Below are 16782 nucleotides of genomic sequence, written 5' to 3' on the forward strand. Positions count from 1 at the left end.
TCGTGGCACAAGAATTAACTTAATTTCTAATTATTCGGCCTTAGGGACATTGGAAACTACGCACCTGACCACAAAAACCCATGTAACAGCATCTAGGATGTAATTTGTTTCTAGCACATCAGGGGATTTTCACACAAAAATGAGGAGGATTTGTGTGGTTATCTGAGGTTGACTTCACTCCGTTTCCTCATCAGTAAAACACCGAGAATATCTAAATAGCAAGGGAATCTCTTCTTTCTCTCCGGCTTTGTTTCATAGTGCCAGCCTCTAAGTGTTCCTGTATCTACAAACGGCAGAAACCAGCCTAGGATTGTCAAATATATCTAAATGCACCCAAAAGCCAAGGGACTTAAACGCCAGTACTTAAATTATAGTTTAGGGATCTAAACTATGTTCCTAAAAATCTCGGCGGCAGCATCGCCGCAGCACCGAGTTAGTACCGTCCCCTCCTGTGGGAGGACGAGGCAGCGTATTCGTCTCCAGATGGGACACGCTGCTCACAGCATTTGAAAAAACAGAGCAAAAGCCAAAAAATTCAGGTCAATCGTTAATCCCAATTCCTCTCTTAAAAGACTATAACACGAGAAGTGAAAACTACTGAAAATGAAGGTTACAATAAACAATTATGGATATTAATGTCAAGAAATTAAAAAGAAACAGAGAAGCACAAAAGCAAATCACCTAAGAAGGGAAATATGTTAATGGTCAACTGATCACTGCTTGTCAGCTTAATGTGCAATGCTGATTAATGACACACTTAATTACTCTTTAAAGCACTGATTTGTGCAACTGCTTGGCACCTAAGGAGACGAACATAACGGGACAGCAACGCAGTGTAGACATGCTGCAAATCCAGAACGCCAGGCTCCAGGGAAAAATAAACCACGGCATCAGCGCAGCTCACACGAAATGGGAAAAGAGAGAGGAGAGGGGGAGCGACCAGAGACCCGTTAGCAGCTGGATAAAGGCGTTTAGGCTGGAGGCACCAGAAGGAACAACATCTATTTTGTAACAAGCCAAGAAAAAACCCACAAAACCATTATTTGTCATAAATCAGAAGCCTGGGTAATTAAAAAAGAGGAAAACAAGAACAAGTACTTCTCAAGTAATAGGAAAGCTTTTTTTAAAATCAATGCTCTAAAAAAAATATATATAAATATATATATATATGTATTTCTATTTGTACTGTAAGTCAGAGTCAAGCAGGCATGCAAGAGGTTGGTTCTACTCACTGTCGGCAGGTTTGCTATCACTTAGGAAAGGTTCCTGCTCCATGATGTCCATTGGTATTTTAATACTTGGGACTTTTTCTGGGTAGGGGCAGTCAGACTGTGAAAGAAACGTGCAAAACGTCTTAGAATATGTTCACTGCTCTCTCTCTTATTGTCTCCTACAAATTGAAATTATCCTTCATTTAGCTTCTGTAGGAATGCGAAAAAGATGTAGGGAAAAAGCAAGCCCGGTCCAGCCGGGTTCCTGCCGATTCGCAGTGGCTCCCCCGCTCCCCTCGTCCTTCACTGGAGGAGCGATCTGGGTGAGCTGCCCCTTCCCCTCCGCCCCCCCGCCCGCTGCTCTGCTCCGCTCACCGCACCGCCCGCTCGGCACAGCGGCGCTCGGCTGCACCACCCTTACTTATTTCTCATTATTTTTTGACATAACCAGAGCAATGTTTCATATTCCAACAGCAAAATGTTTCCTCAGAAGTACTTTTATGCGGCTGAGGGATAAGCACAGCTTAAATAAAGAAGATTCAGTAGAAAACCACATAGGCAATAAAACCACCCCAAAATCCGTTTGGGACTCTGTGTTAAGCAGAGCACAAGACATGGGTAACCCCTCCAATGTATCACCGCCGCAGGGCTAATAAATGAACGTGACGGATCTGTGCAACAGCAGCTCTGACGCTCATGTCACATTTACATCCCACCATGTAAAAAGAACAGAGACACGGAAAGTACCCGCAGCTGGTCAAAATGCCCCAAACGGAGGAAGAGACTATCACATCCCGCTGCCACCTTTTAAATTAAATATACCAGGCCATGAATATAAATTGTCTGGCCTTTCTTGGACCATTTATTTTGGACATAAAATCTGAGAGGAAACTTGATTTTTCATTAGGCAAATGCAGCAACTGGTTGCATTAATTCATACTTCATAAAGACAAGCCGGAGGGAGAACTGGTGGGCCTATAGAAAATCTCCGCAGGTCCTGCATCGCTGCCCCTGCTGGCTGGCGAGCCCCCGGTGAGAGCTTTAAGCGAGCCCTGCCTAGCGCTAAGGCCGGGCTTTGCCAGGCTGGCCTGCCCCAGCACCGCCCAGCGGCGCTCCTGGCTGCACCGCCACCGCGTCCTGCCCGCCGGCCCCGCGGCCCCGGCTGCGCGGCGCGTTTCTGGAAGGGAAGGGGGCAAAGTGATCAAACCAGCAATGCCCAGCGCTTCACGTTCAGGAAGCTGGTAAAAGCAAGTGCTGAAAACAAACCAGGATGAGTTAAGAACCGACATTTTGCAGAAATTCTCTTACCCGTTAGATCAAGTACTGTACCTGAAATTCATTAAAAGCCTGAGAAGAGAAGCAGTAGCTTAAAACACAGCAGAGATACAGGAGTCGTGGCTTAGGACATAACGCTGCTGGATTCAAACCAGTCAGGCGGGAGGGATGGAGTCAAAACATCGTTGACTATTTGCTAGTGGGGCATTTTGTTTTTGTACAAAGGTACCTGCGGAAGGAAAGCCTTGGCCTCGGCCTCCCAGGTGCTGGGGGAATGACGGGAAAGGGGAGTCTGCTGTCTGAAATAAGAGTTAATTCCTCTGAGCCGGGATTCAGCCTGATCTACTAAGGCATGGATCTGGGCTACAACCTACATCCCTGCACTCTCACCCAGGAAAGTCCTGGCTTTGTGTCTTGCGGTGTACGTGCTCTACTTCATACAGCATGGATTCTTCAGAGAAAGACCTTTCTGTTTTTTCTCATCTGCACAGCTGGACGTTGTTTCCGCTAACATGGATGTGCAGAGGTATCATGGGTTAGTGCCAGGGCTGGGTTAATGGTTGGACTCGATGATCTTGAGCGTCTCTTGCAACCAAAATGATTCTGTGATTCTAGGTAAGCCTTGGAGCAAATGGACCAGCAACTCGTGTTGCTACTGTTCTGCCAGACTGAACCAGAGCAGCGGCCAAAACACGGTCGCTGCAGGTCCGTGACCAGGGCGTGGGTGCTCGAGAAAGGGCCGCCTGACCGGTCCTGCTGCCTTTCTTCTCCCAGCCATGTTGAAATGTGGGGTTTTGTTTCCTTTTTCCCCAGTTCCAGGTGATCTTACCTCTGTCTGCCTCACAGGAAAAGCCTTTCTTGGTTAACCCTGGACAGACAGACAAGCAGAACAAGCGACACTGTGCTCAGTCCTTTCCATGTAGCCTAAAATCAGTAAAGCCCAGCTCCTTTTTCACATTGTCATCCAGCTGGAGCAAAAGGCAGCACTGACTGAAGCAGACAGCTCTCCGAAGGCAGTTCACACTTACTATGTCAACTGCTATAGATTTAGCACATCACTGCAATTTATAGGATTTGAGTTCAGGTCAGGCCTGGGCAGGAGAATGTTGAAAGGCAGCAGGACTATATTTCTGCATATTATATATACAGCAAAAAGTATAATATTCTAAGGCATGTGGGTCTGGTCTAGTCGCTATTTTAGGACATGCTGCAACCTGAGGTAGGACCAGAGAGTACCCTGCAGAAGGGCACATATGCTTTTAAAATGTTACGGTCATGAGCATTATCAACCACAAACAGTCTTCCCTGCGATACGACAAGTCACATCTTTTTGTGTTTTTAAAACAAGCAATTAAGAAAGAGAGGCAAAAAAGAAACCCAGAATACACTGAGAAGTAACACAGCTCCTCGTGAAAACCATTCTCCTCCTAAAATATAAAAGACGATGATGGGGGAGAGAAAGGAGGACGAGGGAAAGACGACAGGGCAGGGTGACAGAAGGCATTCTAGCAGGGTGTGACATCTCAGCAGGTACCTAGTGCTCGTGGAAAGTGCGATTTCTTTCTCGGCAGTGCGAGTACCACCTACCGCAGGCTCGTGGCGTCTGGAAAAGGGAAGGCAACGCAAAAAGAAGTTTTGGATGGGGCCAGTTTGCTGTAGCAGCAAAAGACCGAGGGGGTTGGCTTCAAAAGAGGCTGGAAAACGCCTGCCCAGAGCTGGAGAGGACACGGACCATCACCCAGCATTAACTAGCTAGAAACAAGCCATTTGACGAGAGCAGAAAGGTCCTTACATCGTCATTGTCACTGTCCACACTGCCCTTCTTCTTTTTCTTCTTCTTCTCGTCCTCTTTCTTTTTCTTGTCCTTTTCTGGAATGACGTCGTCGAGGAAGCTCAGGTCATGCTGTGAGAAGAGGTAGTCCATGGCTTTTCTGACTGCCACCAGGGCCAGGATCTGCAACGGCAGAGCGGGACTGTCAGTCTGGTCCCTCTCCAACTGTGGACACTCCGGACATTCCTGTTGATGATATCTGGACCCAAACGCTTTAATTCTGGTTGTGAATTAACATATGCAGAACAAGGTGAACACCCAGGATATTTCCATCAAATTGAAAATCTGAACTGGGACTATTTTGTGTCAGAATAAACAGGAGTAATGTACAAAAAACCGAAAGTATGTAATCACTAACTGGTCCTGTAGAGACAAAGGACACCTCTAACATCCAACTCCCAGGCATCAGGCAAAATAACGAACTGAAGAGACAAAAGATGTGTATTTGCATCTCTTTTTGGATTCAGTCCACATACCCAGGTTCACAACATCAGTGCCAGAAATTCTCTTTACTTTTTTCTCACCGTTTTCCCAGATGTAAGAACTCTTTACAAATTAGACAAGGGCCAAACTGCATCCTCAGAGTTTGCAGAGTAAGCTTTACTGTGAAAGTGGAGGAAAAGCTTTTTCTGGGACTGCATTGAAGGCGCTGGGAGAAAAACAAGGGACGTGCCCAAAGTAAGTGTTTCTATCTACACCGGGTTTATCACGACCCTCAGACACACACCCAGGTCACAGCTACGCCTGACCAACGGGGACGCCGACAGACGGACAGCTCTACTTGGCTAGTAAGAAACTGCCTCTAAGATGAAGAGTTTGTGCTGAGCAACGATGATCAATGGCACAAATGATTCCTAGGAATGGATCTCAAACTTTGACTTGTGCAACTTAAGACATAATTACAGTCAGAAATGACTCAGGTGGAGGAAAGATGCCATGTAGGTGCCTGCGATTAACCCATTATGAATTACGTCAGTACTAAAAGTGCTTTTCCTACAAACAAGTTCGCCAGGGTAAACAGCTGAGGTTTTGTCACCAGATGCAGCTACATCTGGACTGCACCTTCCCTCGGTTTGCACCATTAAATGTGATGAACATTTTATCATTCAACACCAAAATAAGTTCAACGCGACTCTGAAACGCATTATTAGAAAGAGGACACGCATCCTACAAACCTATACAGCATCCTCAGAAGTGAAACCTTATGAAACAACCCTGTTGTCTTTTTACTCAAGTTTAAGGAAAAAGACATTCGTTTTTTTCTCTTGCTTTAGCTAATAACCTCCACCCATCTGATGTGCCCTTAGCAGTGAGCCTCATTCTGGTTTTGGTGATTTGTGTTCTTAAAAGCAAGGGGGACGTTTTCTGTACAGTAATTAGTGTGGATTAAAAAAGAAAAGCATGCACCTCTCATTCATCCGTGCAGCTCAAGGAGAAAACAGCAAACACAGCAAACCTGACCGTGGCAGCCAGAACTGTCAAAAATTATGTACACCTTTCTAGAAAAAAATCAACTTTCCAGGTTTGTTTTCCTCCACAGGATTTCCGTAACAGCGCCACGGCCACGTTGTCAGTGTTGTGAGGGATGTGGCCGTTTGTGGGAGGTCTGCGGCGTGGGGAAGGCGAAGGAGAACGTCACCTACCATGACCGGGAAGATGATGGCAGCCACGGTGGACTTGAGGATCCAGAGGAGGGCCAGGCACAGCACCTGCAGGAAGGTGAAGAGGTGCACCCTGCGCAGCGGGACGTGGCGTAGGTAGATGAAGTCGGGCTGGTGTTTCAGAGGCATCAAGAGCAGCTTCAGCCGATCCATAAACTGAGGAGGAAAAGAAACAGGACATGGAGATGAAACCCAGGATACACAAAAGACAGATACAAAAGCATTGTTGAACGAAGAAGCGCGACCTTGAATCAGCTTGCTTTCCTTTCATAAAGGAAGTCTGACAGAAAACCCATCACAGTTACTCTGTCCCGACTGACCTGTGCCTCACGCAGGGTGGGCTAAACACACTAACTCAGCGTCTGAAATGGAAGTCCTCAGTCTACACTGCACCTGGCACCTGAACGGAGACACAGGAGCGAAGCATCTCTCGAGGCAAGGCCTTAAGGTGCCTTTATTTTAAGAAGCAAGACTCTGCGTGTGTAAACCAAGAAACTAAGCTATTGGTATAAGTCATTCTGCTGGCTTTGAAAGAAAGAGCCTGATCTGCTGTGGGGAATTTTCTCGTGAAGGAAGCACACAGCATCACCCCAAGACCAGAACAAACAAGGTGAATTCCCAAACAGCGGCCAGCCTCAAGCTCTGGGCCACCTCTGCCGCCCTCCCCAGCCCCGTTGATACCAAAGGAAGGACATTCAGCATTTAAAAACAATGCTTTTTTTCCAAATAAATTGGGAGCAGAGGTCAGCAGAGGTGAGGGCAGACATCGCATCACCAGAGAACAGAAAAGCACCGACCAAAGCGGGAGGAAGACAGGCAGCTTTTCAGGCAGCGTCCCTTGCCCCATGCTGGACTGGATGGACTTGGAGTTAAACCAAAACCAGGGTTTCTCATGGAGTGAAAAACATCCTTGGTCAGGGGAAAACAAGCTGCCCAGCTCCCTGACCGCCTGGGCCAGGAAGCAGGGGAGATCTCCAGCAGGACGGACCCCGGGCGAGCACTACAATCCCCTCGCTGTCCCTGCCCAGCGCGGGCTGGCTGCCCGCTGCTGCAGCCACATTCATCCCCAACGAGTGAATCAGAGTCAGGGCCGCTTTATAAAATACCCAAGTAAATTCTCATGGTGCTCACAAAACAGCGAGTCTTTTCCCATTAGAGCACGACCAAGCGCTAAAAAGAAAGGCCACAATTAATAGGGTGCCAGAAAAGCAACAAAAACACTTCCAGCTTCCTAGGGCAAATTAAAGATACTGTGCTGTGAGAAAGGCTCCTTACGTAATATTTCCTCAATGACAAAGAAAGGGGGCTTGGCTTCCCGCCCCTGGCAAACACCAATGTTCCCGCTCGTTAACACTGCCGAACAGCGCCGCTGCCACCGTAAGTCATCTTCCCTTGTTTTCCTTCAGTCTGCGACAGACATCCCAGCAAAGGACCCGAACCACCCGCGAACAAACACGGGGCCTGTGCCAAAATACGCTGGCCTCAGGATCGCTGAGCGGGGGGAAAAGATGGACTCCAGGTCTTCACAAAGCAGCCCCCAGCGCCCACAGGGCTGCTGAGCAGATCGCTCCCCTTGGTGTTCGGCAATATTTGGGAAGAGTCGCTACCCTCTCCTCGGGAAGGAAGCAGAGGCGGCGAAGGAGAAGGGAGAGGCTGGAGGCTGCGAAGCCCCGCACTGGCTCACGATGGCCACCTTCTGGAGAAGGTCGCTCCCGGGCGTTCGGGGACTCACCTGCACACCGTTGAGGGAAGCAACACCCATGTAGAGGAACACGCCGTAGAGCACCGGCATGGGAATGAACTGTGGGGGGAAGAGCAAAGAAACCCAGTGAATAACCTTCCCATACACAATACGCTTGTTAACACTGGGCTGGCACAATCCCCAACCTGCAATAAACTCAAATTGCACCCACGAGTGGATAATGCAGAGTGATAAAGCAAATAAACCTTCTGCAGTGTTTCAAGAGCTGCAAGAACACTTGCGCTATGGCTGGGTGGCTGAAGAGCAGGGCAGGGCCAAACAAGCCCTGGGCTCCCTCGGTTCTCTGGGACTTGGACGCCTCTCCAGGAGACAAATGGAGCGGAGCCAGCCAGGGCCAGTTAGCAAACAGAGAACAGGCAGGGTAAACCACTATTCCCAGAAGCTTCAGACTGCTCTTCACCTGTTGTCCTGCTAAGAGGAGAATCAGAAAGTAAGAACAAGAAAAGGCAGTACGATGCTGTGGTACGTCCGACTCGGTGAGCTGAGGAAACGCGTCCGGAGAGGCTCCTCAGTCCCAGCTAAGCAATGGCAGCCACGCTGACCAAATCTGACTGCTCAGTCTTTCACTGACACTAATCCATAGCTATTCACAAATACTGGACCGTGAGCTACACTATTTAATGCCAGGAACTGCCTTTTTAAACATCAGCTTCTGCTCCCTCCAGTGCACAGAGCTGCCCATTCCTCCATCACTGCTCGTGTAACTGGGGACACCTGCCCTCCGAGGGGAGGGAGGCTCAAAGGCAGGGACTGCAGCGCACGGGAACAACACGTGTGCTCCCCAGACGAGTATCTGGCCCTCCGACCTGCAGCACAAAGCGCAGTTGCCAAGAGGGGGAAGCGTTCCCCAGCCAAACAACAAACCGTGCAGCCAGCCCGGCGTGACGCGAACGGGAGCGCGGGGACACAGAGCACCCGCGGGAGCTGATCAGCCCGTTGTGCGGGCGCCGCAGCCCGGGAGCACCGCAGCGCAGTGACGGCTGCGGCCCTGCAACGGCCGCGACCCGCGGGAGCTGATCAGCCCTTTGTGCGGGCGCCGCAGCCGGGGAGGGCGCAGCCTGTGCCGCGCTGCAGTGACGGCCGCGGCCACGCAACGGCAGCGCCGAGCAGCCCGGGCCCGGCACCGGCGCCAGCACCAGCACGCCTGCTCCCGACCTGCGCGTGGAGCTCACCCAGGAGCCAAGGAACACAGCGGTTTCTCAGTGTTTTCCCTATTCCCTGCCACACTATCGATAGTTTACTAGGTGGGAAACACAGTGCCACACACGTCCTTTGAGGCTTCCATCCTGAATTTCACGCAAATTTCACCCGGCGTACACAAGCACCAAAGTCACTGGTCCCTGGCCATAATGCTGACCAAAGTTTCTCCACCTACATTTTTCCCTTCCCTCACACAAGTCTCATTGCCCATCAGCACCTGTGAGCTTCTCAGTTTCTAATTTATCCTTCTATTGGCTTTATTTCCTTCCCTGAAAGAGCTGCTTTGGTATTTCACATTAAAAGCCAGGTGTTTTTCTGCAGCTTCAGCCCCCTGCTATCATCACGCACCGAGAGCGGAGGGACGGGGAGCAGCTCAGCTGTCTCTGGATGTCCAAGGGACTCGAAGCCCTCGCTGGATCCAGGGGATTAGATGAGACAAGACAAGATCTCCTCTGGCAAGCTGGGTAGGCAGTTTTCAGAGGTCAGCTCTCTAGTTCAGTTACATTGCTCTCATCCCCTCCCCTTCTACTTCTTTCTGCTTTTTTTAAAAAAAAGAAAAGCGTCCAAATATTATTTCATCATTCCACATTAATTAATCCTGTAAATCATCTCTAGGTGAAACTTCAGTACATTAATTATCCTGCAGAGCAGCAAGCAGCACTTTCATTTTGGAAGATTTTCTTTTGGCAGACTATTCCCTGACTCTGGGGCTGCCGGCTCAGGCACTCGGAGCAAACCTGCTGCTAGCCAGCAGAATTACAACGGATTTATCGGAAAGCGCCTGCCACTGTCCCAGCGGGGTGAGGAATGCTTCTGTGGAGATCTGCCACAACGCAGCAGAATGATCGTTGTTGTTCGGAACCAGCACAAACACCACAAACCCTACAAAAACCAGAGATGGGGTTACTGCGTGGCTTGCCCGTTTTACTGCATTGGTGATTATTAGCGTCCAGTTCGTCGCTGGCAGGACAAGCCCTGGTGGCCGGCAGCGTGCCCAGCGGAGCAGCCCTGGCGCTGCGGTGTGCCGGAGGCGCTGCGGTGTGCCGGAGGCCCTGCGGTGTGCCGGAGGCGCTGCGGTGTGCCGGAGGCGCTGCGGTGTGCCGGAGGCCCTGCGGTGTGCCGGAGGCCCTGCGGTGTGCCGGGGGCGCTGCGGTGTGCCGGAGGCCCTGCGGTGTGCCGGAGGCCCTGCGGTGTGCCGGAGGCCCTGCGGTGTGCCGGGGCTCCGGCGGGCGCGCGGGGGAGCATGCGGGCTCGTCCTCGGGCTCATCCTCCGCGCCCGCCCGCGCCAATCGCTGACGAAAACAATGGCAGGGGAAATAACAGACCCCAGAGGAACACAAGAGGGATCTTGCAAGGAAAGGGCACATGGAACTAACAAACAGAATTAATTACGAGCAGGCATTAAATTAAGGGCACGGAAATGCCAATTTCTGCAGAGGAAGAAACGGTTACCAGGACACAAAACTTTGCTAGCTGCAAAAACAACCTTAGAAATCAAGAGTAGGAACGCACCAACTTTTTTAAAGCCACTTTCTCCATTTTATACACAGGCAACATTATTGCTCTGCCTGCCAAAAACTTGTCTGCCTCCTCCAGAAACCCTTCTCCGGTTTCTGCCACAGTCATGACGGACAGTGCCACTGGCTAAGTCCGTGTGTCGCTGTTTTGACATCTTCTGCTCACACCATCAATCTGTGGAGCCATGGAGATGGATTTCTGCAGCTGACATCTCCTGTTGGACACCACTGGAATCGCTGTCCCTGGAAAAGGCAGGATCCTCCACAGGGAACACACAAGCAACCTCTCATGTTTTTTATTCCACGATACGCTAAGGATGCCTTTCTCTGTGGTTATGTGCCGACAAACTTCAGGTCTTGGGAAAGAGCTGCCTACCTAGACCGAACGGTACATCAGCAGCCCAGCTGCCCAGAGCCTGGGCTAAATTCACAAGAAAAAAAATCAAGAGATTCAGAAGTCACATTTCATTGCACTTCTTCCTCCAGAAACGTGTTTTCCACAGTGCTGAGCTGCACGTTGCTCCTGAGCGATAAGAGACGTGCTACTTCAGGAGGACCCAGGCAAAACGAATGGAAACCTGCCCGTCGTGCTGGCTCTTTCCAAGAGCGCTGGGCCAGCTGCCGGGGCCCCGAGGCGCGGGCAGGCACGGCTCCGCCACGGCAACGGAGCGGTCCCAAGGACTTCTGGCCAAAACCCTACACACGGACTAATACCCTCAGCTGTAGGCTCTGCTCGTTGGTGTCAACACTGCGGATTCTCTCTCGTGGACGTGGGCACGCACGCAGCCCGCGAGCAAGCACCAAATAAAGGTTTTTCTTCAGGTACACATAAGAGATGCTGAAAACACGGCTACGATGATTAATGCACACCGCAGGGACTGGGCTCCCCACTATGCCAACGGGATCGGCGTCTGCAGTATTTGTTTTCTCCTCCAGAAACAGCCAGGCTTCAGGACGGGTGAGAAACGGAGATAAGCGCAGGCTGCACCACTCCCCCAGAAACCCCTCCGACAGGCCCGGCCCGGCTCGGGGTGCAGGAACGCTCCCCTCTCTGCACTCAACAGCTTCCTCCAGAGGACACAAGCAAAGCCCATTTTGGCTGCCAGGAGCCCCGGGAGTGAACGTGTCCCGAGAGCTGGTGCTGCAAAGCTGCGCTCCTGCGGCTCTCAGCAGCTCAGCACACAGGGACAGATCCAGCACAGGAACGCTCGGGTTTGTGTATGAGTGCGCGGACCCAACTCTTGTGCGTGTGTTGAGACGTGCAAGCCCACACAAGCAAATGCAGATGTACTTTTCTTGACTACGTATTCATCTGTTAGCCTGTGTCTTCCACACATCAACTCTGCTGCGTTGCCAAACATCCTGCCATTGCGTCACCAGCAGGTTCTCAAGGTTTAGTTACAATATGGTTCCATAAAACACAGGCACAGCAGAACCACAAGAGTGCAAGATAAAAGAAAACTTAACTTTGTGCAAACATGGAAGAAAAATCTTAAAACGAAAAAAATCACAGCCCCCAAAACCACCGGCCCTGAACTGTGTCACTATGACTATCCAGCACACTACAAGGGTGTCTTACTTTTTCCTTCCAAAAAGTTTGTATTTAAGCATCCATAAAATTACAGAACAGCATCGGTAATTCTCACTGATCTCCTTTTCCACACGTCAGCGATTCGCTCCTCAGCAGCACGAAGCCAGCCCGCCGCGGCGCCCCAGCCCGCGCGGGAGGCGCGGAGGGGCCGTGCCTACCTGGAGGATGGGAGCCATGAAGACGGACACGCCGGTCAGAACGAACACGATGAATCCCGTCACCCTCTGCTCCCTGCAACACAAGCACTGGGTTAGCACTGCGCCTTCAGCTTTCCTTCTGGTTTTATTCCCTTTCAGAGTACTTAAAACCGCTTAATTAAGGCAACCCAATACAGAAAAAAATACTTTTGTAGGTCAAATTGACTGCTCCAGGCATGACAAGTTTAAATTTTTTACCGTTACGTTTGCTAATCAATGCCTGTCTAAATTCCATCAATCACAGGTAAACTTATTATGTATTTCCTTTTCTCGACATTGGAAAACTGTGTCTAATCTGGCTGAATGAACTTTTGAGGAGTTACATGGGGATTTGTCCACGGAACTGCCAGAGAGCTGCTCTGCTCAATCTCACAGCCAGGTCTGGAAATACAAATGAATCAGCAGGAAATTCTCCACGACGCCTTTGCAGGCACTGAACTGGCTCCATAAAGCCTTGTGCGCTCAGGGGCGGCTCGAGCGCACGCGCCCTAAGCAGACACAGAACAAGTTCCGAATTCGGGTGCAAAGTTTCCTTCCTTCTCCTCGCTTTCCCCACACGTCGGCCCGGCTCTCCCCATCCACGGGCGCGCATGCAGCAGACCAGTTTTCTTCCTTATCAAGAAAAGGAATTTGCAGAAGGGCTATGCCAGATAAACTTCTAACTGGTTATATCTCTGCTGACAAAAAAAAAGCTGTAAAGAAACACAGCTGATCTGCAGATTTACTGCAAATTTCAGAGCTGTGCCCTCTGCACGTGTTCTGCTCAAAGCAAAGCCATCACAGCGCAAACGGATCTTCGCAGGCAAACAAAGCAGCTAAGGCCCCTCTGGCTTGACATACCTCACTCCCAAAAACTTGGGCTGTTCTCCAGGGGCTGAAGTTTCTGTCTCCATCTTCAAGCTGTCAATATGAGCAATGGAGATGACGGTAGCAGCAACATACCAGGGCAGACCCATAAAGGAGCATATAATCATCAGAATGGCCACCCAGAACAAATCCAGATGATATCCAGCACCTTTCTGTGAAGGGAGACAAGACAACCTTCAGTTTAACTATTCTAAACACCCCCGGAGCAGCCAGGGCTCTGGCTGAGGTGCACCACGTAAACACCAGTTCCTTCTACAGTATCTTCTGGCCAACAGAAATTGTCTTAAGGAACAGCAGAGTAGGAGATGTTGCTCCTTAAAGTATGAACTACCTGTCTCCACGGGGAAAACAAGGAAATGATACGATTTCGGCAAGCTCTCAAAACAACAGCGTGCAATAAAAGCGCAGCAGATTCGCAAGCAGTTTGGGGAAAGACCAAGCACCTTGCGTATACTCCATAGTCCTGGGAGGTGCAGTGGTACAAGCCAAGCCCTGTGACCCATCAAATAGCTCTTTACAGAGTTACCCGACACAGCAGAGTGTGTGTTGGACACAACCAGAGCACCACATTCACCAAAAAACTTCTGGTGAGATACACTTCATACCTTGTAAACACTATAATCAAGCTTTCATTATATACCTCTCTACATATTTTTATATACACACCCCCCCCCCTGCCAGCCCGCCCCTTAACTCTCACCCCCAGACCCTCAGCTCGCTCCTCACCGTGCCTGGACAGCACTCAATACACTGCAGCTGCTCTCACCTCGCCTGGCCGGCCTGTCTTTCCTGACAAGGCCACAGCCATCCACGGCCACATTCCAGCCACGTGTGCTGTCCCACCATGCCTCCGTCATTGCCACCAGGTCATCATCTCCTGCCCTAACACAGCTTTCTGACTCCTCCCGCTTGTTCCCCACGCTGTGCGTTGGTGTGTGGGCATTTCAGAGAGCCTGCCGGGCACACTGATTCACTCCCAGCCTTCACCGACTCTAGTGCTGCCCCACTGATGCAAGCCCAGCATCACAGCTGAGATTTAAAAATCTCACGGTTTTGATTTGCAAACGTTCTGAGCCGTGCCAGCCGTGCCTGGTGCTGGGGGCACTTTCCTCAACGCCCACCCCTGCTGTCCTGGGGGACCAACAAGGACAGCTGATGGGCTCACAGCCCATCCACGGGAGAAGGCTGCCCTCGTTCCTTGCCCCTTTGAGCCCTCCGATCTCCTGTTTGCCAAATCCCTTCGTGAACTAGCACAGGAAATCCACCAGCTACGAGTGCCAAGAGAATTGAAGAAAACAAGAGGGCCACCAGTGAAAGGGATCTTCAGAAAAATACCAGAGAAATCCCTAAGGTTTGCTATTTTAAAGATGATTAACCTTTTTTAACCCTGTTCTATTTGATTTTATTGGAAAGAACAAGTGATCTGGACCTACTTGGTGACCCTGGAGGGAAAGCAGCCCAGCTCATCTTGAATGGGCTCGTTGTTTCCCTAACCCGTGTGCGCTCACCTTGGCCGCGGGCAGCGGGGACGGTCCCTCCATCGCGCCTGCCGACGCTTTCGCGGGGCACGAGCAGGGAAAACAACCTTTGGTTTGGCTGCAGTGCATCCCATGTGCAGAGGGGCTTTGTGGTGCAGAGGGGCAGGATCGCAGTTGAGACCCCCAGTTAAACAAGAGCATGTGCTCACAACCATAACAAAGGAAGCAGGAAATCATTTTTTTAATATTAAACAGTACTTTGCTGGAGTGTTTATAGTGTGTCACTGACAGAAGTACGCCTGGTGTTGATAGCATAAGCACGTTCATGTCTGTAAGCTGAGAGATGAGGGGCCTCTTCTTCACGGGGAAGGACAGAGAACTCGCTCCTGCACACAGCAAACCTCTCCCACTCCCTGCCACCCTGACATTCTCCTCCAGGTACGGTCTCAAATCACATATCTGTGTCTAACGCCCGCAGCGACCACACAAACTGAAACATCACCCTCTTTTTCAAGCAAAAGCTCCATTCACACAAGAGGAACATTTCCAACAGCTCTCCATACGACTGGTGGTGCAGGTATCTAAATAATGACCCTGCATCACCCGTGTCTCAAGCCAGTCTCTCCTCTCAGGGGCTGGACCACCTGAAATGTGCCCCGTTAGCAGGAAGGGAGAGTCTGCGTTCACAGGAATTTAATATTTTTCAACAGAACTGACTATGCCGGGAAAGGAAAAACCCTACAGGCATGAAAAACTGCATAGCACCAGTCTGGAAAGTTTATTTTAAAAACATTACTACATCCTAGGCTGTTATATGTCAGCGGATATAAAAATGGTCTTTAAATAACATCCAATTGTGGCTATGCCCTCGGTATGTACCAAATGCCTTCAGCTTATTGCCTGTCTTTCACAGCACGGCAAAGCCAGCACAGCTGGCCCACCCGGGCCACCTCTGGCCACATCCATCACAAGTGGGGTCCTGCCATAAGCTGACACCCCAAAACCCGCTGCGGAGCGCCCGCCAGCCCACGAGGGCCGGGCCTGCTCGGGGCGGCGCGACACACAGCGGCCCCGCTCTGCGGGGCGCTGGAACGTCTGCCGGCGACCGTCTCACACCACCAGCAGTCGCCAGGGCTGGTCAGACCTACAGAAACTTTGCCCGCTGTGATAAGGCGAGAGAGACTTCTGGCTTGGACGCAATCACGCCGTGTTGTCCAAAATAAAATCAGGTCACGGCTCAGGCTAAAGCAGAGCTCCTGGGACAGGAGGTCCATCCAGGCACACGGCTTCTCCCCACAGCAAGCCTCAGCTCCCAAAAGCGGGCACCCACTGCAGGTCCAGGCACATCCATTCATTTCATAGAATAGAATCACAGAACATCCTGAGCTGGAAGGGACCCATAAGGATCATCAAGTCCAGCTCCTGTCCCTGCACAGGACACCCCACAGTTCACCCCATGTGTCTGAGGACGTTGTCCAGTCTCTTCTTGAACACTGTCAGGTTGGGCCGTGACACCTCCCTGGGGAGCCTGTTCAGTGTCCAGCACCTCTGGGGGAAGAACCTTTTCCTCATGTCCCACTGACCCTCCCTGGCACATCTTCTGCCGTTCCCTGGGCTCCTACATCACAGTTAGCCTTCCTCCTCTCCCTTCCTGACGTGGTGACAGAAGAGGATGCACAGGATGTCATTAGTCAACCATAAAACACAGCCTAATGCCAGGGTTCAGGGCACACAAACCTGCCCACCCGGCTCTTTGTACCTGTTATGGTCCTTAGATGGTATGACAGAAGTGCAGGAAGAAAGCTGACCACAATCACAAAGCAACTTGCCTTAAAAACAGCAGTAGACGATAGGGGATAGGCCCGGGTCATTGAAGGACAAAGGTGGTGGGAGGAAAATGAGATGAGTCCTTTGATGCTGGAGGAGAGGTTTGAGTTAGCTGGACTTGAGGTGGGGACTAGCTTCTCTTGTGAACCACAGAACTAGAGTCTGTGAGGAGAACAGCCATTCAGAAGCACCACAAGTTCCAGCAGGACAGGGAACGGCTGGAGAGAGTCCAGCGCAGCCACCAAGATGCTGCAGGGAGTGGAGCATCTCCCGTGTGAGGAAAGGCTGAGGGAGCTGGGGCTCTGGAGCTGGACAAGAGGAGACTGAGGGGGGACTCATTCATGGGGATCAAGATGGAAAGGGGG

At 50.8% G+C, this 16782-nt stretch overlaps 1 protein-coding gene across 8 annotated transcripts in view; it reads right to left on the reverse strand.

Annotated features, from left to right (window-relative positions):
* SLC4A4 (solute carrier family 4 member 4) overlaps positions 1–16782 on the reverse strand; it is a 182786-nt gene that overhangs the window by 23220 nt on the left and 142784 nt on the right. For all 8 annotated transcript variants that reach the window (XR_014184009.1, XR_014184010.1, XR_014184011.1 and 5 more), the window contains 6 exons: positions 13086–13264; positions 12207–12279; positions 7711–7779; positions 5961–6134; positions 4279–4440; positions 1233–1329 (listed from right to left, as the gene is read on the reverse strand). Coding sequence is in view for 5 of the 8 variants with exons in the window: in XM_082052103.1 (XP_081908229.1) it covers positions 1233–1329; positions 4279–4440; positions 5961–6134; positions 7711–7779; positions 12207–12279; positions 13086–13264 (754 nt within the window). In the remaining 3 variants the exon portion in view is untranslated. The remainder of the gene's footprint in view (positions 1–1232; positions 1330–4278; positions 4441–5960; positions 6135–7710; positions 7780–12206; positions 12280–13085; positions 13265–16782) is intronic.

Source organism: Streptopelia decaocto (genome assembly GCF_964273445.1).
Source record: "Streptopelia decaocto genome assembly, chromosome: 4".
Classification (NCBI taxonomy): Eukaryota; Metazoa; Chordata; class Aves; order Columbiformes; family Columbidae; genus Streptopelia; species Streptopelia decaocto.